This window comes from Stenella coeruleoalba, assembly GCF_951394435.1.
Source record: "Stenella coeruleoalba genome assembly, chromosome: 20".
In the NCBI taxonomy this organism is placed as follows: domain Eukaryota; kingdom Metazoa; phylum Chordata; class Mammalia; order Artiodactyla; family Delphinidae; genus Stenella; species Stenella coeruleoalba.
Genome location: NC_137166.1, coordinates 27263830 through 27290965, shown reverse-complemented (window position 1 = coordinate 27290965; position 27136 = coordinate 27263830). Strand labels below are relative to the sequence as shown.

General features: G+C 58.4%; 2 protein-coding genes across 9 annotated transcripts in view; one reads left to right on the top strand and one right to left on the bottom strand.

Annotated features, from left to right (window-relative positions):
• Window positions 1-109: 109 nt before the first annotated feature.
• KATNB1 (katanin regulatory subunit B1) lies at window positions 110-21799 on the top strand. Of its 2 annotated transcripts, none has more exons than XM_079908322.1 (20): window positions 110-179; window positions 1322-1616; window positions 5895-6025; window positions 9812-9929; window positions 15258-15358; window positions 15747-15788; window positions 16427-16510; window positions 16725-16840; window positions 17295-17366; window positions 17528-17678; window positions 17851-18041; window positions 18148-18278; window positions 18698-18748; window positions 19684-19751; window positions 19907-20026; window positions 20118-20267; window positions 20459-20535; window positions 20622-20696; window positions 20930-21046; window positions 21384-21799. In XM_079908322.1, exons 2-20 carry the CDS (start codon window positions 1577-1579, stop codon window positions 21514-21516), a joined length of 1968 nt encoding a protein of 655 aa, XP_079764448.1. In that variant the 5' UTR covers window positions 110-179; window positions 1322-1576; the 3' UTR covers window positions 21517-21799. The 2 variants fall into 2 exon arrangements, with proteins under 2 accessions (XP_079764448.1, XP_079764449.1); XM_079908323.1 differs by lacking the exon at window positions 110-179 and adding an exon at window positions 219-313.
• Window positions 21800-21912: 113 nt separating this feature from the next.
• KIFC3 (kinesin family member C3) overlaps window positions 21913-27136 on the bottom strand; it is an 82454-nt gene continuing 77230 nt past the window's right edge. For 6 of the 7 annotated variants that reach the window (XM_079908316.1, XM_079908315.1, XM_079908320.1 and 3 more), the window contains 7 exons: window positions 26510-26640; window positions 25903-26026; window positions 25545-25674; window positions 25211-25440; window positions 24690-24824; window positions 24127-24235; window positions 21913-23422 (listed from right to left, as the gene is read on the bottom strand). In XM_079908316.1, the coding sequence (XP_079764442.1) occupies window positions 23397-23422; window positions 24127-24235; window positions 24690-24824; window positions 25211-25440; window positions 25545-25674; window positions 25903-26026; window positions 26510-26640 (885 nt within the window). In that variant the 3' untranslated portion in view covers window positions 21913-23396. Of the gene's footprint in view, window positions 23423-23620; window positions 23650-24126; window positions 24236-24689; window positions 24825-25210; window positions 25441-25544; window positions 25675-25902; window positions 26027-26509; window positions 26641-27136 lie in introns of all 7 variants that reach the window. The other variant, XM_079908318.1, reaches the window with a different exon arrangement.

Sequence of the window (27136 nt, the reverse complement as noted above, 5' to 3'; positions counted from 1 at the left end):
GAGGGGGTTGGGGCGCTCGCGGCGGCTGATTGGTGCGAGAGGTGAGGAAGGCGAGGCTCTGAGCCGGAGGTTTTGTTGTGAGGGTCGGTTGTCAAGCAGCGGCCAATCAGGCCAGGGGATGGAGGCAAGTGGGGGTCGCGCCTGGAGCGGAGCCTCGGCCTCTAGAGCCGCAGCTGCAGGTGGAGTGGACGCGGGGCCGAGGGCGCAAGGAAGCGAGGGGAGGATGAGCCCGGGGCTGGGCTGAGCCTGCCGGGACCGGGACGGGCTGCGGCAGAGAGGGCTCTGGGCGGAGGGAGGCTGGAGCCTGTGCCCCGTAAGCTGAGAGGAGTGGGAGGATTAGGCGAGGCCGAGGGACCAGCCACAGCTTCGGGAGGGGTGGGACCGGCGCGGAGGCCGGAGGGGAAAAACCAGGGAGGCCGGAAGCAGAGCCGGGGGTCTAGCAGGAGGAGGGGTGATGAATAGGGACACAAGAAGCAAGAGAGTGAATGAATGGGGATACTGTTAGCGCAGAGGAAAGGGGGAGACAGGAGGGTCTGGCGAGGCAGGGGCCAAGTTAGGGAGCCCAGGAGACAGGATGTGCACGCATGGGGGGACACAGGCGGCAGGGAGAAGGAGGAGTGAATGGAGGACTAGAGAGTCAGAACTGGGGAACCCAGGAGAAAGGGGAGGGCGAGGATAGGGTTCGTGGGAGAGAGGCTTGGAGGAAGGGAATAGGAGGCTCCATGAGGTCGCCTTTTAGAGTTGAAGAGTCATACCGACTCACGACCAGACTGGAGGCCTAGTTCCCAGCACTGTCCTTGGGAATTGCAGGGACCCGGTGTAGTTCCCTTGATACGAACTGGACCCCCAGGGCCCTCTTTGAGGCTCTCCCCAGAGAAGACTTCAATGCCTATCTCTAGGGTGCCTCTGATGGGCCCCTAAACTTAGCCTCTGACTCCGCCCCCTTCCCATACGTCAGACAGACAGTGACTCCCAGCAATCTATCTGAACTGCAGACATGTGGTCTTCCCCGCCCCACCGCAGCTGCTGCATTTCAGGCAGCCAGCTTCCTGGAACAGAGCCTCCTCCCATCATCCTGGCCTCTGGGAGGACCTTCTTTTTCCCTGTATTCCAAGTCACCCTGCCTGAGGTACCCCCTCTCCAGATTCTCAAACCCAGTTTGCAGCGCATCTCTTGGCTCTGGTGGCTTTGGTGGGTGTTTGTCTTTATCAAGTGGCCTTGGTCATCCAGGGAGCTGCATCTGCAGGTCTGCAAACCCAGGGACGCCCTGAGCTCCCCCTGAGTGTTTGCTAACAAGCCATCACCTCTGTTTGTGTTCCAGCCCAGTGTTGAGCTGAGATGGCTCAAGCCTGACATTCCATGACCCAGGATCCTGACAGTCACGCACGGGCTGCTGCTGTGGATGATTTAAAACCACGAGGTGGTCCGGGGCTGGGAGACGAAGCATTCCCTCTGCCTGGATGTGTGGAAACTCCCTGCCAACTTGATTGGCGGATCTGGGGGGGGATCCACCCCCACCCCACAAGGAAAGCACTGTCTACTGTGGGTGGAACTTCAGGTGCCAGCCAGCTGAAGGATGGCCACCCCTGTGGTCACCAAGACGGCCTGGAAGTTACGTGAGTGGTTTTCTTTCTCACCCCATTTACCCTGATAGCTGTTTGTTGCTGGGTGGCCTGAACCCCCAACTGTGTCTCCAGTTCTAGGCACAGGGGGAGACTCCACGCTTTGGAGTAAAGTAGACCAAGATGCAAATCATGCCTTTGGCGTTTTGTAGCTGGGTGACATTGGCCGGGTGACTTAACCTGTCTGAGGCTTAGTTTCCTGTCTGTGCAAGGAGATAATCACGCCTCCATTCTAGAGTTGCTGTGAGATTCAAGTGAGAAAATGAACATAATGAAGCACTTAGCAGGATTTCCAGTTAGGCTGGCAGGCGGGATGGGGCAAGAAATCCTGAAAGATGTTCTTGGTGTTTTCAGACATCTCACAAGTCAAGCTCCCCCATCAAATGAGGGCATCTTGGGCTGGGGGCTGGGGTGAGAGGATAGGCAGAGGGATGCTGATAGCCTCTGGAATGTACCTGAGCCCGGGCACCACCCACCCCCACCGTTACTCTATACTGACAGCTCTAAACTCTTTGGTCTTAGGACACCTGTATACTCTTAAAAATTATTGAGGACCCCAAAGAGTTTTTGTTTATGGGAGTCATATCTATCAATATTTACCATGTTAGAAATTAATACTGAGACATTTTAAAACACAAGAACGCAGAAACATGCCGTTAGTGATGATGTCCTCACATGTCATATATATCCTGGAAAACACCACCATATTCTTGTGAGCAAATGAGAGTATAAAAGTCAAATTCCATCTTAGTATTATGATAAAAGTAGTTTTGTTCTCTTGGACCCCCAGAAGGATCGTGAGGATCCCAGTGTTCTCCAGATCATATTTTGAGACCTGTTGCTCTACACGTTGGTGCTTCTGTGGGCTGTACCCCGCCTGTAATAACTGGTTGGCATAGATCTGGTGTGTCCAAACTGGTCACCCTCTGCTATGAGCTGTCCCTGGGCTGTTTTCAGAAGCTGGGGCAAGGCTCCTTCAATTTTTTAACTGTGAGAATCTGGGCAAAACTCTGTGCTGGGCCTCAGCGTCCTCATTTGTAAATGAGAGGTTTGGGCCATTTTCAAATTGTTCCTCAGCCCTAGGGTTCTGGGAGAATCCTGTTATGGGCTCCCAAGGAGGGTATACTTTGGACAGAGTGGCTTTGTATTTATTGGAGTTATGAATGTATACCTTCAACAGCTGTTTTTCCTGAGAAACCAGGAAAGAACCAGGCACTGGGGAGACAGTGGGGGACAGAATAGACAAGGTCCCTATGCAGTGGGGCTCAGAGCCTGGGGAGAGCAACAGGCAGGAATCAGATAATCACACTGACCCATCTCTCCTTGGAACCTAATTCCAAGCTTGAACAGTTAACAGTTGTGCTTTGAATCAGTTAACTAGGTGATGAGAGGTGGGGGAAGGGGAGTGCTGTAGGCTGCCTAAACAGCATGTGCAAAGGCCCTGAGGCAGGAAGCTTGGTGCATTGGAAGGCCTCAGAAGAGGCCATGGGCTGCAGCACAGCAGTGGGGAGAATGTGGTGTCACGTAGGCTGGTGAGGACATGTGTCTACAGGACCCCAGCCCTTCTGAGGTTTTGGCTTTATCTGAAGGGCAAGGCTAAGCCCTAAAGCATTCAAGTGGGAGGTGATGTGATCAGGCATGTTGGGCATCTGCTGACAATTTCATGTGCACAGCAGTTTCCATGGGTATAAACTGTTTGAGAGCCCAAGCCCCAATGACCTCTGGCTCCTTGTGGCTCTGGAGTCTGGGGAGGATCAGAACGTGCTTGGCCAGCGTGAGGTCGTTGAAACCTAGTTCTTTGCGTCTTTTGTTTGGGGTGCAGGTGCTCAGTGCCTCTGGCCAGAATGCAGTGTTCCCCCAGCTCTGGCTGGGATGTGGGGTCCAGGTTGTGCCACCTGAGCTTGGGAAACTAGCATGGGCCTGTGCCACAGGGTAGAGCAGCAGCCATCAACCTGGCCTGCTGTGAGGATTTTTATTTGTTTTTATTTGTTTGTACATTTAAGTTCAGTACCCAGGCCTGGACCATTGCTGGATGCTGTCCTTCAGGCCAGAGTGGGAGCTCTTGGGCCAGTGCCCTATGCCGAGGCCTATGCCTGGTGCCTGAGGTGTGCCCCCCTTTCCCCACCCCACCCCCCGGTCCCTCCAGGGGCTCCAATCAGCCCCCTGCTCAGGCTGCTTGCAGGGGAGTGGTCTGAGCCCTTCTAGAAGGGCCCAACCTTGAAATTCTTCTCACCCTAAAGTCTGTGGTTCTTCAGGCTGGATGCCCTGTTTCAGGGACCATCTGATCAGGCTGGAGTGTGAAGACAAGAACCTTATCACTGTCCCTGCCCACTGTCTCTTAGCACCCGGCCTAGAGCAGGTACCCAGGAAACATTTATATCATGCATTAATGGCTGTCTCTGGGGGCAGTAGTCCTGAGGTGCAGAGAGGGGTGGCAGTGTGCCCAGGAGGCCCAGTGCCGTGGGGGCCAGCCAGGACTTTGCCTGGGAAGGGTGAGAGCCGGGGTGGGCAGTCAGGCCTCTAGGTGGGTCACACACACAGGGCAGCGCATGTGGGGAGTGTCTTCAGGGAGGGGGAGAGGACCCTAGGCTGGGGATCAAAGTGCTCAGGGGGAAGGTGGTTTGCCCTCTAGCTGGGTTGGGCTGTCACTTTGGCCCAACAGAAGCTCTTGAACATATAAGTGTCTGTGACCAGAGCCCCAGAGCATCCAGGCACCTGTCCCTACAGTGTCCAGAGGACAGAGGCTCCTTGGCTGAGGTGCGGACCAGAGAGAGGCCCAGCTTCCTCGAATCCAGTGGTGGGGTCCCCAAGGCCCTGGCTCAGGTTTGGGCCTGCTGGGAGCTCTCGCCCTGCTGGGGCTGGCCTAGCTGGGCCTTGAGGTGGGGTGTTGTCTGTGAGGTCGAGCCTGGAGCCTGGTGCCCTGGGCAGCTCTGACAGCCCCTGTGAGCCACGCCACCTGGCAAGCATCCCTCCTGGGCCCAGCTTCCCAACCTTCCTGCCATCTGACGTGGGCACCACAGAGACCCCCAGGCAGGGTGGAGGCCAGAGCAGGTGCCCAGGAGGGGCCTCTGCAGGGCAGCCGCACCGGCCTGTCCCTCAGAGTCACCCACGCCAGCCTCGCAGCTGCCTCAGGGCGTCAACGCGTTGGGGTTTTCCCTCATCTGTGTGGGGAGACCTGTTTCTTCCCTCTGCGTTCTCAGGAGGAGCTACTCAGGCCCTGGCTCGGAGGCCAGGGCTGCCTCTTGGTTCCTTGCCCATGTTTTGTTCCCTGGAGGCCCTGGCAATGTCCTCTGAGACATATGTCTGCTGCCCCCCCAAGTCCAAGCCAGGGGCCCTCGTGGCCGCCCACAGTGACCTTGCCTCCCGCTCTGTCTGGTCGGCCCTCATACCTAGACCCCTCAGTTGGCTGCGTCCTGCTCCCTCCTCACCCAACCCACCCTCCTGGGCCCCAGTGCCCGCTCTCCATGGCATCTGGTCCTCGGCCTGCCAAGCAGCCGCGAGCACTCAGCCCCTCGCAGCAGCCCACAGGCATGTCCTCACTGAACCCTCAGTAGCCCAGTGAGCCAAGCACTGTTATTATCCCCATTTACCCGACGAGGAACCCAGCACTCAGAGAGGGTGAGCAACTTGTCTAAGGCCACACAGCTTGCAATAGCAGAGCTCAGACCAGAACCCAGTCCATGATTCTGAAGCTGCGGACTGAAGCTCTGGCTGAGCTCACCTGGGGTCAGCTCGTCTGTGGTTGACCTGCACGGTTCTGAAAGTGTGTTCCCCAAAGCAGGAACACCAGGCGGCGGCTGAGACGCTTAGGTGGTTACATGGGTCAATATTTTTTATTTTAATAATTGTTTTCATTTTTCTTTTTGTGTCATAGAAAAAATAGAACGAACATATCAAGCTTAAAATTTCATGCATATTATTACTTAAACGACACAGCTAAATAAAAATAGCAAGTCAGTTTTAAAAATTGAGCATAGTAAGTCAATAACAGTACCTGTGGCTATACAGAAAAAGGAAAAAAATCATGAGGCCTAAGGGAAGGATGGAAATGACTGAAGTTGAGAAATAGTCATTTCTGTCTCAGGCCCAAACTCTGCCTCGTCCCACGGCTCATGGGGGTGTCTGGGCACCAAAGGGGAGCCACAGGGGGCAGAGCCCTCCCGCTGGGCTTCGGGTGCCAGGGCTGGTGGCCGAGCAGGGCAAGGCCTAGCCCTCCTTCCTGTGGCCCGTCAGGCCCCTGACTGCCTTGTCCCTCTGCTCTTTCCTGTATAGAGGAGATCGTGGCCCATGCCAGCAACGTGTCCTCACTGGTGCTGGGCAAAGCCTCGGGCCGGCTGCTGGCCACAGGCGGGGATGACTGTCGCGTCAACCTGTGGTCCATCAACAAGCCCAACTGCATCATGGTGAGTTTCGGCCGGCAGGTGGGGCTGGGGAGAGGTGGGTGGGCAGGCCAGGGTTGGGGGCTGGGAGCGGGCAGCTTTGCAGGAACCCAGCACATCAGTGCCTTCCCCAGCTGTCTGCTCAGGAAGGCCCAGGACAACCCTGATGGCTGGGACAGGCTGGGACCTGTCCTCAGGAATGGGGGTGGGGGGGAGGTCACCTGGCCATGGGACAGAACCCTGGGGAGCCTGCGTGAGAAGGCTAAAATAATCCCATGGACCCGAATTTGAGCCTCCCCTGCCCACTGGCCTATCTGCTTGCCTATCAGTTACACGTGCAGCTGTTTTGATTCATTCCCCACCTCATTCCACAAAAAGGATCTGAGCGCCCCTGGTTAGAGCTGATTAGAGGACTGGTTCTTTGACAGTGTTACCAAACTTAGGTCTGGCTGCTCGCAGCTTGGAAGCCAATACTCGAGAGGCAAGTGTTGGTTGAAAGGTAAGGTTGCTTTATTCAGGAGGCCAGCAACTGGGGGGAAGGCAGACATGTATCTAATGGCCAACTCCCCCCCCGTTGATCAGAGGGCAAGAACTTCTAAAGGAGAGTTTCAGGGGTATATAGGTGCTGGGAGGGTGCCATGCGGAGCAGCACGCCAGCCCTGACAGTCATCTTGAAATCGGTCACGCAGTGGTCTGATCAGCAGCATCTTTAGTACCGGGGCCTGTTTGTTCCCATTTCTTTGAGGCCAGTTCGTGGAAGCAGCTTATGGCATGGCTATAGTCTGGTCGTCATGTAGTCAACTTTTTCACCTGGTGGGAGTTTCAGTATCTACAAAAAAGCTCAAAAGATATGGTTCAGATTATTATCCATAGCCCTTGAAGAGGAACTAAAGGTCCTTGACTTTGTGGAATGACTAAGCTATTATTATTTCGTCTTGTTTGACTGCTTTCCTTGCTGCTTCTGCATTTTCCTCACTTCTCTGATTAAATTTATCCTTTGACAGAAGTTTCTCTACAGACAAAAGGCAGGCAGAGGACATGCGGGGAGGTGTGTCTGTCCTAGGAAGGCCCCACAGGGTCCTGCTCCATTTCAGTGGCACTCTCTCCCTGTACACAACTATATTCAATGCCAAAAACTGTTTTCCAATACAGGAAAGTGTAAAGGAGGGAAAAAAATAACAAAAATGAATCACATATAGTTTGATTATCTAAAGACCATTACATTTGGTATTTTGGTCTGTGCCCTTCTAGGTACGCATGCGTGTGTGCGCAGACTTGTGCCTGTATGTACACGTGCACACATGCAAACACGCCTGCGTGTACACACACGGAAACGTATAACAGTATGTTTCCAGAACACTATCTTACTCTTCTGTAGCCTGTTTTTTTTTAAAAAATAACAACATCGTCAGCATTTTCCTGTGTCAACAAATAGCCTTTTATGATGTGATTTCTAAAAGCTTCGCAGTATTTCATCATAGGGATGAGCTTGGCCACGCCTGGTTCCCAGCGTGGAAGTCATTGCCGGTTTTTTGGCTCTGCTCAGCCGCAGTGGGGAACATCCTCCTCTCCCTAAATCTTTGAGCAGATCTGCGACTTCGCATTGAATCTGTGGGTGTGGCATGTTTTAAAAAGCTCTCAAAACATATTGCCAAACTGCCCTCTGGAAATCAATTTACATTCTCACCAGCAGCACAGAAGCCCGCCCTCTCCCGCCACAACCTTGCAGCACAGGGCAGTATCAGTCTTTTGACTCTTGGCCAAGTAAAGATAAAGATAAAAAGCGGGCGGGAGGTGATATTTATTTATTTACTTATTTGGTTGCATGGGGTCTTAGCTGCAGCAGTCGGGCTTCGTAGTTGCGACTCACCAGTTCCTTCGTTGCAGCACGCAGGCTCCTTAGTTGCAGCTCCTTAGTGGTGGCACGCGGGCTCCTTAGTTGTGGCATGCATGTGGGATCTAGTTCCCTGACCAGGGATCAAACCCCGGCTCCCTGCATTGGGAGTGCGGGAGTGCAGAGTCTTATCCACTGCGCCACCAGGGAAATCCTGGGAGGTGATATTTATTAGTAGACACTTAATCAGCTCAGTGTTCTTGTGAGGTCCAGTGGACAGCTGAGATCTGACCCGAACCACGGCCAAGGTTAAGGACAGAACTGAAAGTGTTTTGCTTCACTTTGCTTTGGGGGTTCAAATGTGTTTCCCCTCTCTGAAATGCCAAAGTAACATACACCAATTGAAAAAGAATCAACAGATGCTGACAAAAAATGGACATGAAGTGACCCCCATGCTCTCGCCCTCAGAACAGCACAGTGGACAGCATGGGGTCTGGCCTCTAGACTAAGCCGCTTACACCAGGTGCCGCTCGCAGGCCCCCAGCAGGCCTCATCCCCTCACTCGCCACAGAGCAGGCCTCTCAGTGCCTCAGACTCACCAGGTTCTTTCTCACCTCAGGTGTATACACATTCTACCACCTCTGCAGGCAGTCTTTGCATTTCTGTGTGTTTTTGACTGTGAGTGAACTTGTATAGCTCCCTGACCCACACATTCCTCCCTGGAGACAGCCGTGGCTCCCGATGCCTCTGTGTCCTTCCAGGATGGTTCTATACATTTGCAAGCAAATGTGTATGCCTGGTCCCCTTCCCCTTCTTAGTTTGCACAAATGCTATCGAACGACATATACTGTCCTCCACCTTTTCTCACCTAAGAGCGTCCTGGAGATTAGTCTTTCTCACATTCAGAGGGTGCCTCGTTCATCCTTGTGGCTGAATGCTATTCCATTGCGTGGGTGGCCACAGCTCATCTAACCAGTTTCCTGTGGTGGGCATATATATTGTTTCCAGTCTCTTGTCAGATTCATGGCAAAGAATGACCTTGGGTCTGTGTTGTTTCACGTGTGTTGCGTGTGTGGGGGGTTAGCCCCAAGGTGGAGTGGCTGGTGTGCAGGGAATGTGCATTTCTAAATGTGGATAGATTTTTGCCTAATCACCCTCCATGTAGTTTCTACCCATTTATACTCCTGCTGGTGATACTGGGGAGTCGGGCAAGCTGCTTGTAACTGTCTGGCCTTTGGGTCGTTCTGCTGAGGAGCAGTTTTCCCCTACTGTCCCCAGTTCCCATGGGAACATGGTCTTAGCAAACGCTGATGGCATCACCACTGTGCGTTCGGTGGCCAGTGCTGTACGGGGAGTGACAGACACCACGGATTTAAGATTCCAGCCTCCTCTCCAGAAAGCTGGAAGTTCCAGCACCTCCCGCCCCCATCCCTGGGCTCAGCCCTGCCCAGCTCTGGCCTGGTCTGAATTGGGGGGAGCCTCTGTGTCTCCCAGCAGAGTCACTCCCAGGTCCCCTGGGTTCCAGAGCCCCTGCCTGAGAACATGGCTGGGTCCTCCAGAGGGGGCCGCCCCTGGGGATCCACGCATTCCAGAGGGGCGAGGTGTGTGCCGCTGACGAGCCAGGCCTCAGTTCTGCCGTGGTTTCCCCTCCTGAGGGCTGGGCCGGGCAGAGAGTGGAGATGGGAGCACAGCCCAGGTGGGCGATGCTTTGGACTTTAGACTAAAAGGTCAGCTGCCCCCCTCCAAGGGGCCCAGGGCCACTTCTGCAGGTGATGTTCATGTCAGGAGCACAGGGGTGATGGGTGGAGCATGACTGGGGTCTGGCCCACTTTTAGCCCTGGGAGCCGAGAGGCCTGGGGGTGGCTCGGTCTAGCACAGCATCCCTGCTTGACATGCCTCCCAGGGACCCAGATTTTAGGGCCACAGCTGGGGGTCTGTTCATGCAGAGTACTGAAGCTGCCACTCTCTCTTCACAGAGCCTGACGGGTCACACGTCCCCAGTGGAGAGCGTACGTCTCAACACCCCTGAGGAGCTCATTGTGGCCGGTTCCCAGTCGGGCTCCATCCGCGTCTGGGACCTGGAAGCTGCCAAAAGTAGGTGTCCGCACTTGCCTTCCCCCCACACACACCTGCAGTCGTGCTTGTCCTCAGCTTTGCTGTCCAGCCGCTTCCTCCAGGAAGCCTGTCCTGACTAGGTTTGGTGCTTTTCTCCTGGGGGCACTGACCAGACAGTGTGGCGACTCCCCACCCCTGTTGACCTGGCAGCAGTGACGTGCGTTGCTTTCTGAGTGCTGCCACTGAGGGGGCGTTCTGTAAATGTCGGAATGATGGACAGATGTGTGCATGGGTGGGTGGGTGTCTGTGGATTCAGAACCTGGAATGACATCAAGTGCCACCAGGGACCGCGCAGGACTCGTAAATGAGTGAAGGGTCTGTGTGCGGAGAACCGGGGTGTGTGCCCCGCTCCCGGGGGTCCCCACTCAGCTCCAGCTAACTGTTGCCTGCAGGAATGGGGCCTGGGTGGCCAGACTTTCTGTTTCCTTGTGCTTTGTTTGTTTTAATTTAGTTTTCATCTTTATAGAAGTTATGCATAGTCTAAAAAGGCAAATGCTGGTAGTTCACAAATGGTCACAATGGAAAGAGGAAGCCTTGCCTCACTCCAGGGGCCTCAGCCTTCTGTCCTTGCACCTGGTGAGTGCTAATCGCCTCCACTTTTCCAAGCAATGTGGATATACTGCAGTTTCTTTTCTTTTTAAAAACACTTCATACATTAGCTGTGCCATCCTCCTACAGAAAAGGAGAATTGAGCTCTCAGTGCTACCCCAGCTCTGTCACTCACAACATTTCCCCCCCATCCTCCCTGAATCACCTTTTAAATACTCAGTGTTTATATTATCAGGACCTATAGATATTATTCAGAGCTGCTTGCATTTCTTTTCTTTTGATAATTTTGTTTCCCTGGAATTAATAGTTGTTCTATCTTTTTTTCATCTGCATGTTCTCTGTGTCTTTGTTACTAATCCAGCCCCAACTTATCTGCCAGAAGAGTAAGCCTCCTCCTTGAGTTTACCCCCAAACCCATCCCATCATTGAGGTGTCTCTTCCCAGAGCCTCTGTCCCCAGGTCCTAGTGGCCTGGGAGCTCCCAGGCCTGCAGCCCAGCTGCCATCCTGGGGCCCTTGTCTCCTCCCCGGGGAACTCTCTCCGACTCTGCCACACCAGATCCCACGTTGTCACTTTTCTTGGTTCCCCCACTCTTTTAGGTGCGGCACATTCTTTCATAGCTTACTGTGAAAGGGTACACTGCAAGCACAGTTTTAGAGGCTGAAAATGACTTTATTCTTTTCTTTTTTATAAATGTATTTATTTTATTTTTGGCTGCGTTGGATCTTCCTTGCTGCGTGTGGGCTTTCTCTAGTTGCGGCGAGCAAGGGCTACTCTTCGTTGCAGTGCGCAGGCTTCTCCTTGCGGTGGCTTCTCTTATTGCAGAGCACAGGCTCTAGGCACGTGGACTTCAGTGGCTGTAGTGCATGGGCTTCAGTAGTTGTGGCATGTGGGCTCAGTAGTTGTGGCTCACGGGCTCTAGAGCGCAGGCTTAGTAGTTGTGACGCACGGGCTTAGTTGCTCCGTGGCATGTGGGATCTTCCCGGACCAGGGCTCAAACCCATGTCCCCTGCATTGGCAGATGAATTCTTAACCACTGACCCACCAGGGAAGTCCCTGAAAATTACTTTATTCTAAAACCACCCCCCTTTTATTTCTAAGAGTTGGAGTATAGAATTCTAGGTTGGGAATACTTTTCCCTCCGAATTGTGAAGGTGCAGCTCCGTTGCCTTTTAGGTTCCAGGGTTGCTGTGGGGAGGTCAGTGCTGTCTCATCCCAGATCCCTCTCATGGGACCTGCTTCTTTCCTCCTTCTGCCTCTCTCTCTGCACAGGTTTATAGGATCTTCGTGCCAGTGTCCTCAGGTTTCATAGACAAGGCCTTGGTGGGCCTATTCTCATCCCTATGCTGGATCCTCACTGGGATCTTTTGGTCTATAAACTCATGCCCTCAGTTCTGGGCCAACTGGGGAGTCCTGCCTTCCCTGGAAGGGGGGCTGCCTCTCAGCCTTGCTGGCTGTTGCCACACAGCAGTCTGGGCACAGTGTTGCCAGCTGTACAGATTTTTCAAGTGAAGCTGGGAATCTGGACATTTATGTGGAATCCACCCATTTCTGAAGGTTGACAGCTAATTCAACATATTTTTCAAGGGCTTCCCTGGTGGCACAGTGGTTAAGAATCCGCCTGCCAGTGCAGCGGACACAAGTTCGAGCCCTGGTCCGGGAAGATCCCACATGCTGCAGAGCAACTAAGCCCGTGCACCACAACTACTGAGCCTGCGCTCTAGAGCCTGTGAGCCACAACTACTGAACCCGTGTGCCACAACTACTGAAGCCCGTGCGCCACAACTACTGAAGCCTGCACACTAGAGCCCGTGCTCCGCAACAAGAGAAGCCACCGCAAGGAGAAGCTCACACACCGCAACAGAGCAGCCCCCGCTCGCCACAACTAGAGAAAGCCCGCATGCAGCAGCAAAGACCCAACACAGCCAAAAATAGATGACTTAATAAGTCAATTAATTTAAAAAAAAACCATATTTTTCAGAACACTCTGCAGGCTGACACTCAGAGGTCCAAGTAAAACCTGTTTGCTCCCTGCTTTTTGCCAACCTCTAGTCTGGACCTTCCAGCATGCCAGGCGGGAGGCCATCCCCTACCTGAAGGACAGGAGAGGAAAGGGTGACATGGATTTTGCCAAGTCTGCCTCTTCCAGAAGAGATGCCCCCCTTGCCTGGCTGAGACTTGAAGGTCATTCCAGGCTTCTACTCTGGTGCTTGCTCTACCTCTGCTGCAGGACGGCGGCCACTGGCCATGCATGCCTGGTGGCTGGGTTCATTCTGCTCTTGTATAGGTGATCCTCAAGAAATGACCTCAACCTGAGCCTCTTGGGTGGTGCTGGCCCACCCAGTGACAGGCTGTTTAAGAAAGACAGAACCCCGGGACTTCCCTGCTGGTCCAGTGGTTAAGAATCCGCCTTCCAATGCAGGGGACACGGAATCAATCTCTGGTTGGTCGGGTGACTAAGCCTGCGCGCCGCAACTTCTGAGCCTGCGCACTCTGGAGCCCACGTGCCACAGCTAGAGAGCCTGCGTGCGGCAACTAAGACCTGACGCAGCCATAAATAAATAAACAGACAGAGCCCCAGGCCCTCTGAGATAATAAACAGGGGCTGAGTGCTTAGCATCTCAGCATGCGGTCCCACTGCCTGGCCACACACAGGACCCACAGTGCGGGGGCATCGCTGGACAAGGGGCCAGGGAGGAGCAAGCCTGGGCTGGCTGGGCTCCAGCTGAGAAAGCAGAAAGGCTCGGGCAGAAGGCAGTTCATTTCCTGGGAAGCCTCTGCCTGGACCCAGATCCCAGTGGAGGGCACCAGCCATTCACCATTCACTGAGGAGCAAAGGAAAAAGAGAAGCCATGGGCCGTGATTTCTCAGCCATGACTTTCACGCATAAGGGAATGTGAGGAATTTCTTGAGGTGGGCAAAGAATGGAAACTGAAGACCTCTGGAATTCCTGAGCCCTGGACTCCCAGAGCTGGCTGCTCTACAACGAGCTTGTTACACAGCCCAGACCCCACTCCCGGAGAGCCTGACTCAGTAGTGGGATGGGCCCAGACTCTGGCTTTCTTAAGCTTCTAGGTGGTTCTGATGCAAAGCCAGGTTGGCACTGTCTCCTTATATGACAGATGGACAAACTGAGGCTCAGGGAGGGCCCTGAACTTGATAAAGCCTCTGTGGCTGGGGGTGGCGGAATCTGGGACTCAAATCCGGGTGTCAAGACTCCCATCCCAGTGTTGTCCGCCCTGCCATTTGCGGGGGGTTCAGCGATGGAAGAGAAACTTGCCCGTAGCATCCTCGGCAGAAAGAGCTAAGACCTCAGGCCCACCTCCACCCCCAACCCACCACAGTGTGAATGGAAATGATACAGAGGCAAACTGGCACCCCACATGCAGGAAGGGGTTCTTAAAGGGCTGCCTGTCACATCAGTTGCCCATCACTGGAGGGTTCAGCTACTTGGCTGGAAGGGTTTAGAGATTCCCATGCGGGGCAGACAGACCCCGGAGACCCCTCCACTCTGCAGCTCCTGGATCCTGCGACGAAATCCGGCCTCAGGAGGCCTGCCGAGAGCCCTCCTGGGACAGAAGACCAAGGGCAGAAATCACGCCGGAAGAATGTGTTCCTGCCTGCTTTCCACAGAGCAGCCAGAGGGCGAGGGTGGCTCAGCTCAGGATCCACAGGAAGGCATATGCTTCATGAACGTGAACCTGCCACATCCTCTCAGGGCGGGCCAGGATTTTGGAAGCCTGGCTTGGGGGATGCAAAGCAGGTGGGCTGGCGGGGGTGGTGTGGACTGGGGCAGGAGCCAGACGAGTCTCCTCCCTCCAGGACCTGGACTGGGCAGCATGTGCCTGAAGTCCCCTTGGCCAGCCAGGCAATGCTGAGCCCCCGAGACAACTACAGAGAGTGAGGAGGGCAGCTGCTCACGTTTTGGTGCGGTTGCATCTTGTCCTTAAAGCATTACATCTGCGGTCTGCTTGAACACCTCCTCCAACAGACAGCTCACCACCTCACAAGCCAGCCTGTTTCACCTTGGCGCAAACCTAAGGATGGCTGGACTGCCACACCCCTTGGCACCAGCACTCCTGGGGTGGACGGTTTCATTCAAACAGCGGAGTTATAAGTCTTATAAAAAGCAAGACACATGACGCCAGAGAGAAGGGGCAAACTTGAGTGGTACCGGAGAACACGCTGAGACAGAAACGCAAGGTTTGCCTGCAGCCTCCCTCATCTGCCACCCACTAACATCCTGTTCAACGACCACCGCCTCCAAAAAGCCCCCCTGGATTTCTCTTTTCAACCTAGCAGCTTCTCCCCCAGCTTGGACCTCTCCTGCATCTCTCTCCTTGCACTGTCTCGGGTGTGGTGGGATGCCTGGCAGACCATAAGCTCCACGTCCACATCCACAGGGCCTGAACCAAGTACAGTAGTTACCTGGCTCTGCTGACTCTGGGGCTTCACTCTCATGAGAGCATGCTGGGACAAGCCCAGAGGTGCAAGCTGTGGGGAGCTTGCAGGGAGTTTTCTGAGGGCTCGGGTAATGGCAGAAATGGCTGGCATCTCTTGAGAGGAAAATAGGAAAGTTAGTTGTTAGGGTGGTAGGACTCTGGTTGATTTTTCTCCTTGTTTTGAAAGTCTGTGATACTGTTGTGTTTTTCTGTGCAGTCAGTATGAAAGCACACACACAAACGAACACAACAGCCCTCGCTCCACCAGCCATCCTGTTTGCCTCTCACGCCATTGTCTCTGCTCTCTTCCTTGTTAGTCCTTCGCACACTTATGGGACACAAAGCCAACATCTGCAGCCTGGATTTCCACCCGTATGGCGAGTTTGTGGCCTCGGGTTCCCAGGACACGAACATCAAGGTGAGCCACCACTCTGCACCCTGGCTCTCCCACTGGGCCAAGCAGTGGGACTGGGACGGTGTGTCCCGTCTCGGGTGGGGGGGTGGGCTTCGGCTCTTTGGGGGACATCTTCCCCCTGTGTGGCAGTATCCGTGCCCTCCCGGGGCAGCGATGTGGAAGCGTTTGCCAGACATTTCTGCTCAGGATGCCCAGCTTTAGTGAGTTGTTTCCAGACCCCTGTCACTTGGAGGTGTAATGACCTGGAGGTGCCCAGAGCCCCTCTCTGCTCATGGCCACATGTTGCCCTCCGACCAGGCTCCAGGACTTAGCTTGGCTAGGCCTCCCCAGCCCAGCCCACCTTGGTTGTGACCTGTCCTGACCCTGCCCCCCTCTGCTCCTCTGCTCACAGCTCTGGGACATCAGGAGGAAAGGCTGTGTGTTCCGATACAGGGTAAGCAAGGCACCCTCTGTCCGTCATTCCACAAGCACCTTGCAGGCGCGGAGCATGGGGTGGTGTCCAGACCCTGGCAGGGGCTGGAGGGGACTGTTGTCCAACCTGGGTGAGAACGTAAGAAACAAGAGTCCAGATGAGAAACATGCATCTGGAGCAGAGCAGGAGTGCAGTGGGTGGTCTACCTGGACCCCCGGCTTTCCGTGACTCCCCGCAGAGCTGTGTTTACCGAACTGCGCTCCACGGTTTGCAGGCCGCTAACAGGAGTCATTAAGTGAAGGGGGTTCCTGTTCATATGAGTTTGGAAGGACTGGGTTTAATAATTATTTTGGGGGGTTTCTAGACCCTTTGACATTAAGAGGAGGCATTTAACTCTCCAAAAAGAGACACAAGACACATTGCTTCCCAAACTGTCAGGCCACACAGTGTTATTTCCTGGAGCGTCCTGCAGGACTGGGGGTCCGTGACCGCATGTGGAGAAGTGTCCCTCTGTGACATCTCCCACATGTGGCTGTCAGTCCCCTCCTTGCCTGCTCCCAGGAAGCACTGCTTATGGAGGGCAGGGAGGAGTGGGTGGTGGGGAGAGAAGTCCGCTGGGCCCAGGCCCCTCGGGTGCTCATGCTCTGTCCTCCCCTCAGGGGCACAGCCAGGCCGTGCGGTGTCTCCGGTTCAGCCCCGACGGGAAGTGGCTGGCATCGGCCGCAGATGACCACACGGTGAAGGTAGCTCCCGGCCTGACCCGGGCCCAGGGCTGGGGACTGGGGTCTGCTGATCACACTCAGGTTGGGTCCTCACCTCCCTCCTGATCAGGCTCGCACATCCCGAGCCTGTCCAGAGTGGGAGGTGGTTCATGGATAAAGAGCTCGGGCTGGATTGGAGGGCGAGCGGGCAGCTGAGGGCCAGGCTGGCACTGACCTCCACCCTGACCTGCCCCAGCTCTGGGATCTGACTGCTGGCAAGATGATGTCCGAGTTCCCCGGCCACACAGGGCCTGTCAACGTGGTGGAGTTTCACCCCAATGAGTACCTCCTGGCTTCTGGCAGCTCTGACAGGTGAGGAGGAGCAGGGCTCGTCGCCCGTGACTGCTGTCCCTCACGTCCCTGTCCTCTGGCATATGTCTGTCCCCAGTCTGGTTTTGTGTCCCAGGGTGTCATATGATCCCAGGTAGGCTGAATTAACTGTCAGCCAAGCTGGGATGGGACCCGGGTCACATCTCTCTCCCAACCCTGGCCCCAGTGTCCTGGGACTTCATGGTATGTCTGGATCCGGCCCCAGTGTCCTGGGACTTGATTGCGTGTCTGGGTCCAAGGCCCATATTCACCTCCCAGGTGCCGAGTCCCCTCCCGCTGCCTGTGCAGGGCCAGCCTATGGCCCCAGGCATTGCTCTGAATGGCCGTGACCTGGGGCGGCAGGTGTCTGGAGAGAAGTGGGCTCCCCCGGCCACTGGCCTGTGTGGAGGCCAACACGTGGCACTGGCTTCCCAGCACAGCCTGACTTCCTTTGCAGGACCATCCGTTTCTGGGATCTGGAGAAATTCCAGGTGGTGAGCTGTATCGAAGGGGAGCCAGGGCCTGTCAGGTAGGTGGGCGGCTGGGCAGTGGGCCAGGGCCCTCCTCCCGGGCAGTGGGGTGTGGCTGCAGGTGGACCTTTCCCATCTCCGCTTCCGCTCCCTCCCGTCCTGGGCTCCCCGCAGCCTCTCCGGTGTCTCCTGACCCACGGCCCACTCTCGCCTGGCCCAGGAGCGTCCTCTTCAACCCCGATGGCTGCTGCCTGTATAGTGGCTGCCAGGACTCACTGCGCGTCTACGGCTGGGAGCCCGAGCGCTGCTTTGACGTGGTCCTCGTCAACTGGGGCAAGGTGGCCGACCTGGCCATCTGCAATGACCAGCTGGTGAGAGAGCCACCGCCCACCGTGCACCCTTCTGCTGGGCCGCTCGCCTGCCTCCGCCTCAGGCCCCCAACCCCCACCCAGCCCCGGGGGGTCCTGCCCACCCCCCACCCCATCCCCCTGTCCCCCAGCACCACCGCGAAGGGTCCCGCCCCAGCTCTGCCGCTTCCCGCAGATAGGCGTGGCCTTCTCCCAGAGCAGCGTCTCCTCTTACGTGGTGGACCTGACGCGGGTCACCAGGACGGGCACGGTAGCCCCGGACCCCATGCAGGACAGCCAGCCCCCGGCACAGCAGCCGCCACACCCCAGCGCCCCGCTTCGGCGCATCTACGAGCGGCCCGGCGCCACCGGCAGCGAGCCTCAGAGGTGGGGTGCTCGGGGCCCCGGAGGGCGCTGGGGGGCACAGGAGGCGGGCCCGCAGCCCCTGCCTCACCGGGGCCCCTGCCTCCTTTCTGCCCGGCCTGCTCCCCAGGGTGAAGCAGAACTCAGAGAGCGAGCGCCGCAGCCCCAGCAGCGAGGATGACCGGGATGAGCGGGAGTCTCGGGCGGAGATCCAAAACGCCGAGGACTACAACGAGATCTTCCAGCCCAAGAACAGCATCAGTGAGGCCTGGGCCCTCCCCTCCAAGCCCCAGCGTTCCCCTCTGTGAAAGGGAGGCAGATGGTCCTTTCTGGGGATGGCGTCCATGTTGCTGCACTCCCTTAGCTTAATTCCTAACCCATGTCTGGGCCTGGGCTCTGTTCCCTGGTCCTCTAGGCCCCAGCAGAGGCCCAGCAGCCGCTCAGTGCTCGGCCTGCCCCAAGCAAAGGAAGGCCCAGTGGGGCAAGGGGCCGGGAAGGGGCAAGCCTGAGGGTTCAGGGCCCGGGAACGGGTCAGTCTGCAGCTGTGCGCGCGCCTGGGAACCACCTTGCATCTGCCGCATCCTGACGGGCCCAGGGTCCCCGGCTGGCCGGGCCCTGAGGGCTCAGACAGCAGCCCTGGGCTGACCCACATGAGTCCCCAACCCCCTCTACCTCCACAGGTCGGACGCCACCCCGAAGAAGTGAGCCCTTCCCAGCACCCCCGGAGGATGGTGAGTCGGGGGGCAGAGCCTGGCCTCCCAGGGTCCCCAGCTCCCTAGTCCTCCCCTTCCACAGCACAGTTTCCAGCCTCTCTCCCACTGGATCTTTTCCCTCCACTCGCCCCCAAAGCACCTGCTGTGTGCCAGGCCCTGTGCCAGGCCCTGGTGATTGAGTGTGAAAAGGCAGGTAGGTGCCCCCGTCAGGAGCCCACACCCAGCGAGGAAGGCGAACGGTAGGCAGCCACATGGTAGGAAGGAGCCGGGAGTGGTGAGAGGCTCTGGGGCCCGTGTAGATGGGGGGCCGTGAGGCTCTGAGGAGGCGGCACATCAGGCAGGCCTGGGGGCCAGGTGAGGAGACAAGGAGGGAAGAGCCTCAGGTGGGAGGGAGCCGAGAGGACAGCGGGGGCTTGGGGTCCGGGAGCAGGAGGCCAGGCCCTGCAGGCCCTGGGTTGGGGGCTTGGGGTTTTGCTGCTGGAGGGTTTAAGAAGGGAGAAAACCTGCTCTGCTCACTTACGATTGGAGAAGGTGGCAGAGCGGGGCACCCTCATCCTCCAGCCCCTCCCTCCCTCCCCTGCTTTCTCCTCAAGGGGCCATCTTCTCGTGCCCCTCGGGCTGGGTTCCTGAAGGGCCTCTCTCTCTCCCGCGCTCCCACTCACCATCCACTATCCACTCACCGCCCCCCTCCCAAAAACACTCCTTTCCTAGTGAGGCGACAGGAGCGCCCCTCCCTGGAGCTCCCTGGGTCCTGTCCACACACAGTGCTTGGCGCCTGCTTTCTACCAGCCCTGTGGCTGAGTGGGTGGCAAGGGAGGGGACAGGCCCATCTCCGGCCCCCAGGCCTCCCGTTAGAGGTGCCGCCCACAGCCCTAGCCCAAGCCCTGCCTTCTGCCCGCCCGTCCCTTCTCCTGGCCTGACCTGACCCACTGATCTTTTCCTTCTGCCTCCAGACGTGGCCACAGCCAAGGAGGCAGCAAAGCCCAGCCCAGCCATGGACGTGCAGTTCCCGGTGCCAAAAGTATGTCCAGGTGGAGCGGGCAGGGTGTGGGGCTCAGAGAGGGGCTGGAGTCCTGAATCGGCGCTGGGGCGGCCCTTGCCGGGGAGCGGGGCTGCGAGGGAGGGAGGGGGAAGAGGCCTTGGGCTGGCCACCTGCTGAGCCCCAGACCCCTCCAGCTCGAGGTCCTGTCCCGGCCCCCAGTCGTCACTTCCACCCCTGCACCCAAGGCCGAGTCTGCCATCATCCCTGCCACCCGGAACGAGCCCATCGGACTGAAGGCCTCTGACTTCCTGCCTGTGAGTGGGGGGCCCAGGCTGAGGGCGGGTGGAGGCCCGTGGGGTGAGGGCAGAACTTGGCTGCCAGCATCAGGGCACCCGTCCCATGCAGGCCGTGAAGATCCCCCAGCAGGCGGAGCTGGTCGACGAGGATGCCATGTCACAGATCCGCAAAGGCCACGACACCATGTGTGTCGTGCTCACCAGCCGCCACAAGAACCTGGACACCGTGCGGGCCGTGTGGACCACGGGTGACATCAAGGCAAGTGCCACCTCTGCCCGGGTTTGGGGTTGAGAAGAGGGCCGCCCGAGGGGCACAGGGGGAGCTAGGCGGCCCCTGTCACCACGCCGAGCAGTCTTATGAACAGCCCGCAGTAAATCCCATCATCACGCCACACCCAGGCAGGGCCACTCAGTCCCCGGTCCCCTCTGACGGGTGCTCTGTTTGCACAGACGTCGGTGGACTCGGCCGTGGCCATCAATGACCTGTCCGTGGTCGTGGACCTCCTTAACATTGTCAACCAGAAAGCGTAAGTGGCTGTGGCGGAGCGGGGGGCGGTGGGGGAAGTGGGCAGGGCCGGGCACTGAGGGCATGTGTTCCTGGCCCTCTCCCCAGCTCCCTGTGGAAGCTGGACCTATGCACCACCGTCCTGCCACAGATCGAGAAGCTTCTGCAGAGCAAGTATGAGAGGTACGGGTGGGGAAGCCGCACCTGCCTCCCAGCAGGGAGGGACCATGGGAAAGACCCCCCAGGGCCGGTGCCCTTGTGAGGTGGCCGTGCAGCATTGCTGGGCCCTCCAAATTTGAGAGGACAGAGTGAAAACGAGCCCATGCTGCCTCTCTGATCCTGTTTCTGCCCCCTTTGTCTCTGTGTACCTTGCTCTCTGTCTATTTGTGACTCCATCTATCCCTCTGCCTCTGAAGCTATGTCCAGACGGGCTGCACCTCTCTGAAGCTGATCCTGCAGCGGTTTCTGCCCCTGATCACAGACATGCTGATGGCCCCGCCCACCGTGGGTGTGGACATCAGCCGGGAGGAGAGGTGAGGAGCCAGCGGCGTGTGTGGCAGGGGTGCCACGTCAAGCGAGAGCACAGGCCTGGGGGCCCAGCCTGCTTGTTGGCGGCCCTGCTGAAGCAGCTTATAGAGGTCATTGTGCCTGAGACGGTGGCTCAGGGCACGGGGTAGGGTTGCCAGAGCCTTGGTTCCCCCATGGCCTGGCTCTGCCCTGGCCCAGCCTCAGTGGGTCCCGCACTCTGGGCCTCAGCCTTCCTCCGGGAGGAGGGCCGGAGCGATTCGTACAGGAAAGGCTCCGGGATCGGGTGGGGGTAACGGTGACCGTGCCGGCCAGCCACCTTAAGCGTGGCCCCTCTGCCCGCAGGCTGCACAAGTGCCGGGTCTGCTACAAGCAGCTCAGGAGCATCAGTGGCCTCGTCAAGAGCAAGTCGGGCTTGAGCGGCCGCCACGGCAGTGCCTTCCGCGAGCTGCACCTGCTCATGGCCAGTTTGGACTGAGGAGCCCAGAGGGTGGTGGCACCCTCAGGCCTGGCCTCGGCCCCCCACTCCTGTTCCCTGTGCGCCTACCGGCCCATGAGCCTCTGCCCGGCCCCCACTGCTGCCTGCGGTCATCCTAGAGGCGGTGGCGCTGGCCCATTGGCCACCTCCGCAGCCCTAAACTCTGACAACTTCTCTCCAGCAACAGCTGCCCAGCTTAGTCCGACTCCTGCTTCCTGGGGCAGCGAACCGAGCCCTGGGGCTGCTGCTGTAATTTATAAAGTGAATTTTATTAAATTTGTAACTATTCCCTGCTTTCCTTGCTGGGAGGTGCAGCCTCTGGCCACAAGGCTCTCCGGGGCCCCATATTGCCTGCCTGGCTCTTCAGAGATGAGACCACGCCTTCTCCAAGACCCAGAGGCGGTGCACCAGGCAGCGTGGCCAGCAGGGGGCAGCAGAGCGATGGGCCGGCGGGAAGGGGTAAGTTCAGACTTGTTCTGGGGAGAAGAGGGACCCAGCAACTCCCCCTTTCACGGCTAGGAGAAACAGGTGAGGAGTGGGCTCATCAGCTCATCCCCTGTCTCAGCCACACTCCCACTGTCCCGTGGATGCCTCCAGGGCCAGCAGGTGTACACTGCAGGGGGCCAGGACCCCAGCCTTGCAGGCATGGCCACCGCTAGGCTGACCCGGGGCCCACCACCCTCCCCCATCCCTCCAGGAGGCCTCCAGGGATAGGACCGGAAGGGCAGCTGCCCCGTCCTCCAAACAGCTTTCACTCCCTGCAGGAGCCCCCAGTGCTGGCTGGCCGGAACAGCTCCCCTGACCCAGTGGTCGTCCCTTATGCTCCTGAGGCAGGTTCCACCCCAGTTTGGTGGGAGGGCCTCACTGAGCCCTGCCCATGTTTTCCCAGGTTGGGACCGGGTGCAGGCCAGCACAACCCCCGTGGTGGCGTTGCCCTGGTGGGTGGGGTGCTGTCAGCAGAGGGAGGAGGGGTGCAGCACTTACCTGTGGCCAGTTCACTTAAGGGGGCAAGGCCAGGGCAGGCGGTGGAGTGGGGCCCACTCCGGTGGGTTTTTGGCAAGCCTGTGGAGAGCTTGAGTTTCCCATCTATAAGATGGGGGTGACAGCACTGTTGTATGGGTCACAGTCATGAGAAGGGTGGGGGGAGGGGGCCCCTCCTAGTCAGGAATGTTCAGAAAAACATGATCCTGACTTGGTGACCAGCCAGCAGTGGGGAGCCAATGGCACGTGCCAGTGCCCTGCTTGCCCCCTGCGACCTGACCGGGGGTTCACGAGACCAACTCTTCCAGACGACGCTTGTGTAAAAAGGTTATTTTAATAAGTAAAAATGCCTAAGCTTCCAAAAGTTCTTAAATAGGATTTCAGAGGGAGGAAAATGTCAAGAGGCCAGTGGGCAAGGCGATAGCCTGGTGCCAGGCACATGAGGGGGAGCAGCAAGATCCCCACCCACTGGCCTCCTGCCGGCCATAAATACAGCCCGGCCCGCGGCGGCGAGGGCCGTGCTCCTGTGTACACCTAGGAACACTAGACACACGCCCAGTGAGACACTCTCCTCCCTGGGAGCCAGGGAAGAGTGGCGCAGGGCCGCCCACCAACCGCCCAGTTCCCAGCGTTCCTGTGCCTTCTGGGGGCTCCTCAGCCCACCCACTAGGGAGGGGCCCTGCAGGGTGGGGAGGGCTGGGCCAGCCCATGCCACCTGCGCCCAGAGCCACAGCCGAGACACCCTTTCCTTCTGAGCATGTTTCTTATCTCTGAGGGGAGACGGGCGAACGAGGAGCCTCCACTCTGGCCTCTGCCTTGTGGGCTCCAGGCGCTGCAGCAGGAACAGGCCAGGCAGGCATCAGGACCCAGTCCCTCGTCCGGCAGAGTGGGCATGTCCATCACACAGGCAACGGCCTCGACTTCCCTGCAGGAGGGGGAGGGTTCGTCAGCACCAGGACTGTCAGCCTCTGTCCCAGAGCAGGAGGGAGCTGCAGAAGCACACAGGCAGCAGGCAGCGGACCCCAGACCCCGCCCTGAGCAGCCAGCTTCCCGGCACAGCCCTGCAACCCGAGGCGGCCAGGCGGCTGGGCGGGCAGCCCTGGGCTGCGGGCCCGACACTCACCTGGAGACTTTGCAGCCCCAGCCGTCAGGCTGAAATCAAAGCAACAGGTATCTCACCGGTGGGCCCGCCTTGGGCCAGGACCCCCCGGGACCCTGCTGCCCCCCGTCTCCCTTTAGACTCAAACACTCACCAGGCCCTTCTGTGAGTGGGCCAAGCTGGAGGCTGGAGCCCCGTATTCTAGTCCTGTGGCCTGGCTCACTCCTCATCTGGGACAGGTGAGCCTTGTCCTTTCTACCCCCCGGGAGCCAAGGCCTGCCTTGGACGGTGTATGGTGCATGAGCCCAACCAGCCCAGCCTCAGAGGATTGTGTCCTGGGCCTTATGTCAGCAGCCCTGCTAGGAGCCCGGAGGGCTGGACCCAGCACTGTCTGCCCTGGCTACTTCCCAGGGCCAGGAAAGGTTGTGAAACAGGTTCTGGAGAAGTTTTATAAACTTAAAAAAAAAAAGGAAAGAAAAGAAAAAGCCCATTCAGATAAGGAAAGCCTGGCCCATTCCCTAAAGACTCACCCGAGGGCTGCAGCTTCCTCCTGATGGACCCCGGGCGGCTAGTGGTCCCAGAGCCAGGGGCCGAGTGGGCTCGCGCTGAGGGCTGTGGCGTCTGGCAAGCTGGCTCCCACTGTGGGCAGAGAAGGGCAGGTGGGCGGGGCCTGCTGCCCTGGGTCTGCCCCCTACCCCACACGTTTCCCCTCCCCAGCCACCTGAAACCAGTTCCTCATCTGCAAGATGGACATGATGATGGTACAATAACCATGGGGGGGGGGAGGGTGTGAGACATCATACGTAAAGAAGTGAACTAGTTACTACTGAGCGCCTGTGTGCCAGCCTGCACCCGCCCCCGTCCCACCTCCCACCAGCTGATGACCCCCACAGGTACCTCTGAGGCGGAGAAAGAACACCTGGACTAAAGAGGCTACTGGGTTTGGGTTCAAGTTCTGGCTCCACCCCCTCTGGTATCTTCCCCTCCTCCACCATTCCACACTGTCCTCCCCTCCAAACCCTCCCTCCTGCCCATGACCGGGATGTCTATGACCCAGTACTGGCCTGAGGCAGGCCTGTGGTGGTCCCCGTACCTCTAGATGCTCCTGGCTGGACCAGGACACGAGCTCTGCCCTGCGGGACCCGGGGCCTAGCTCCACGGAGCGCACCCTCTCAGCAAACTTGAGGGAATAGAGCGTCTCACTGGTGTTCTTCTCCACGGGGGACACCTGGGGGACAAGAGAGCTCACTCCCCACCCAGCTGGCCGGCTGCCCTCGCAGAACTGGAAGAGCACCAAAGGGAGCCCACAACCAGGGGACTCTAGAAGGCTCCCTGGACAAGACTGAGAGGGAGGGGAGCAGGAGGGCAACCAAGGTGGCAGAAACGGAGGAACTTGCCAGGCACACGGTGCACGTGGCCAGGTCTGTGGGGAGGCTGCAGGAGATGGGAGCCACGTGTCACTGACTTCGGAGCCGCTGATGACCGGAGGCTCTTCCCTGCACAGCCTGGGAGGGTACCTGGGCCGCCGGGGAAGGTGGGGGGTCCCTGTTCTTGGAGCTGGTTAAGCCCCTACACGCTAATGGTCATGCCATCCGACCCGCCTGGGGCCCTCACCTGCACCACCATGAGGGTCTTGCTGTCCCCGCTGAGCGAGTCCTGCAGCAGGTAGGTGAGCTTGGAGTTGCGGAAGGGCACGTGGCCCTGGCGGGAACGCAGGGCAGCAATGACGTCCCCCAGGGCCGACAGCGACTTGTTGATGTGCTGTGCCTCCCGCAGGCGGCTGCCCTCAGCCCCCGACTTGCCCACGCGCTCTGAGCCGGCCAAGTCCACCAGGTTCAGCTTCCCTGCGGAGAGGGTGCTGGGCAGGTCAAGGCTGCCCCGGGAAAGGCCGGGGGGGCGGGGGGGGGACGGGGGTGGCTCAGGCCAGGTGGCTGGGGCCCTCACTCACCCGTGGTGCGGAGACCGGTGCTGCCGTCCACGCCGTGCACTGTCACAATAAGCAGGGCATGCGAGCGCGAGCTGTGCTCGTTCAGGTTGGTGAACTCCGTGGTGCGGTTGGTGTGGCCGAACTCGAACACCTGGGGCCCGGGGAGGGCAGGGTGAGGCACAGGGTTTGGAGTGGGGTCCCCGAGTACCCCTGTGAGGGGGCGGCACCCTTTGCCTCGTCCAAGGGAGGAAACAGGCTCAGAGCGGCCTGGGGACCTGGCAGAACCTGCATCCGACCCCCATCCTGTCCTCCGGGGCAGCTCTGCTGTGGGCAGGGTCTCCCCAGCCTTTCCCCACCCCCGGCCCCCACAGCCCCACACCTTGTTGATGTCCTCCACGCTCTGCACCTGGAACTCCGTCAGCCCTGGCACGTACAGCTGCCCGCTGCCGTCAGGACACAGGCGGATCTCCAGTTTCTCCTGGGGCTCCTGCCCCAGCAGGTCCCTGAGAGCAGGAAGGACGGTCACTCCCTCCTCGCAGTCTGCCCTCTGCTTGCACTGCACCCACCCCCAGCCTGGAACGTTCCCCCAGCCATCACACTTCTGGAAGCCTTCCTGGACCATGGGGCTCTGCGCTCAGTCTGCTGAAGGGCAGAGATGGAACGTTCCCCCAAAGTCCTGGGGTGCTGCTACTCCTGCCCCCACAATGCACTGAGCCCCTGTGGGCAGGTCCTCCCAAGACCCCACTCACTCTTCACCACCTGGTGCAGCCTGCAGGTAGGGTGAGGACACTTCAAGGGGAAAAGGAGTACCTTTGGGTATCCCAGGTGGGCTCAGACAGCCCTCCTCCTCCTGCCTGCTAGCGCGGGAGAGGGGCCTGGGACCAGTGAATCCCCTGGGCTGAGTCAGGACATACATTCAGCTCCCACCTAAGGGCTCCCACCTGAGGGGCTCCCACTCGAGGGCCTTCTGCCTGAGGGCTCCTCACCTGAGGACCTCGTTGTAGATCTCGGCTGCGCTGACGGTGATGGTGTACTCCCAGTCAGACGCCTTCTCCTGCACCTCGGAGAAGAGCAGCTGCAGGGCCCGCTGGTTGATGCCTGGGTTCTCGAGGGTCCCCTGCAGGCAAAATCAAGGCCCCGGTGAGCCAGGTCTCCCCCCACCACGTGGGCTGGCCCGTGCAGATGCTCACATGGTATCTGTGGTCCCCACCTGCTCTGGCTACCCCTCACAGGCCAGCCTCCCTGACTGAAGCTCCCCACCTGCGTGCCGGTCTGCCCCCAAAAACGCCCTCCACCAGCTACAAGCAACTTCACCTCCTTGGGCCTCAGTTTCCCCGCCTTTAAAACGGCCCCACCCTGCCAGGATTGGGCCTGCACACAGGGGCTGCTGATGGATACCTGGCCGTGGTGGGCCACCTGGGAGGGGGCACCGGGAATGTACGATTGTATGACACGTATGAATGTATGACAATGAGGGGCTCATTGTCAGGTAGGCCGTGAGCCAGGCTCTGTGGGTGAGGCAGGGGAGGCACAGGCAGAGCTGGCAAGTGAACTGGGGCCGGATGGGCTGGCCGGCCTTTCTAGAAAGAAATCTGGAGTCCTCACCTGGGCCT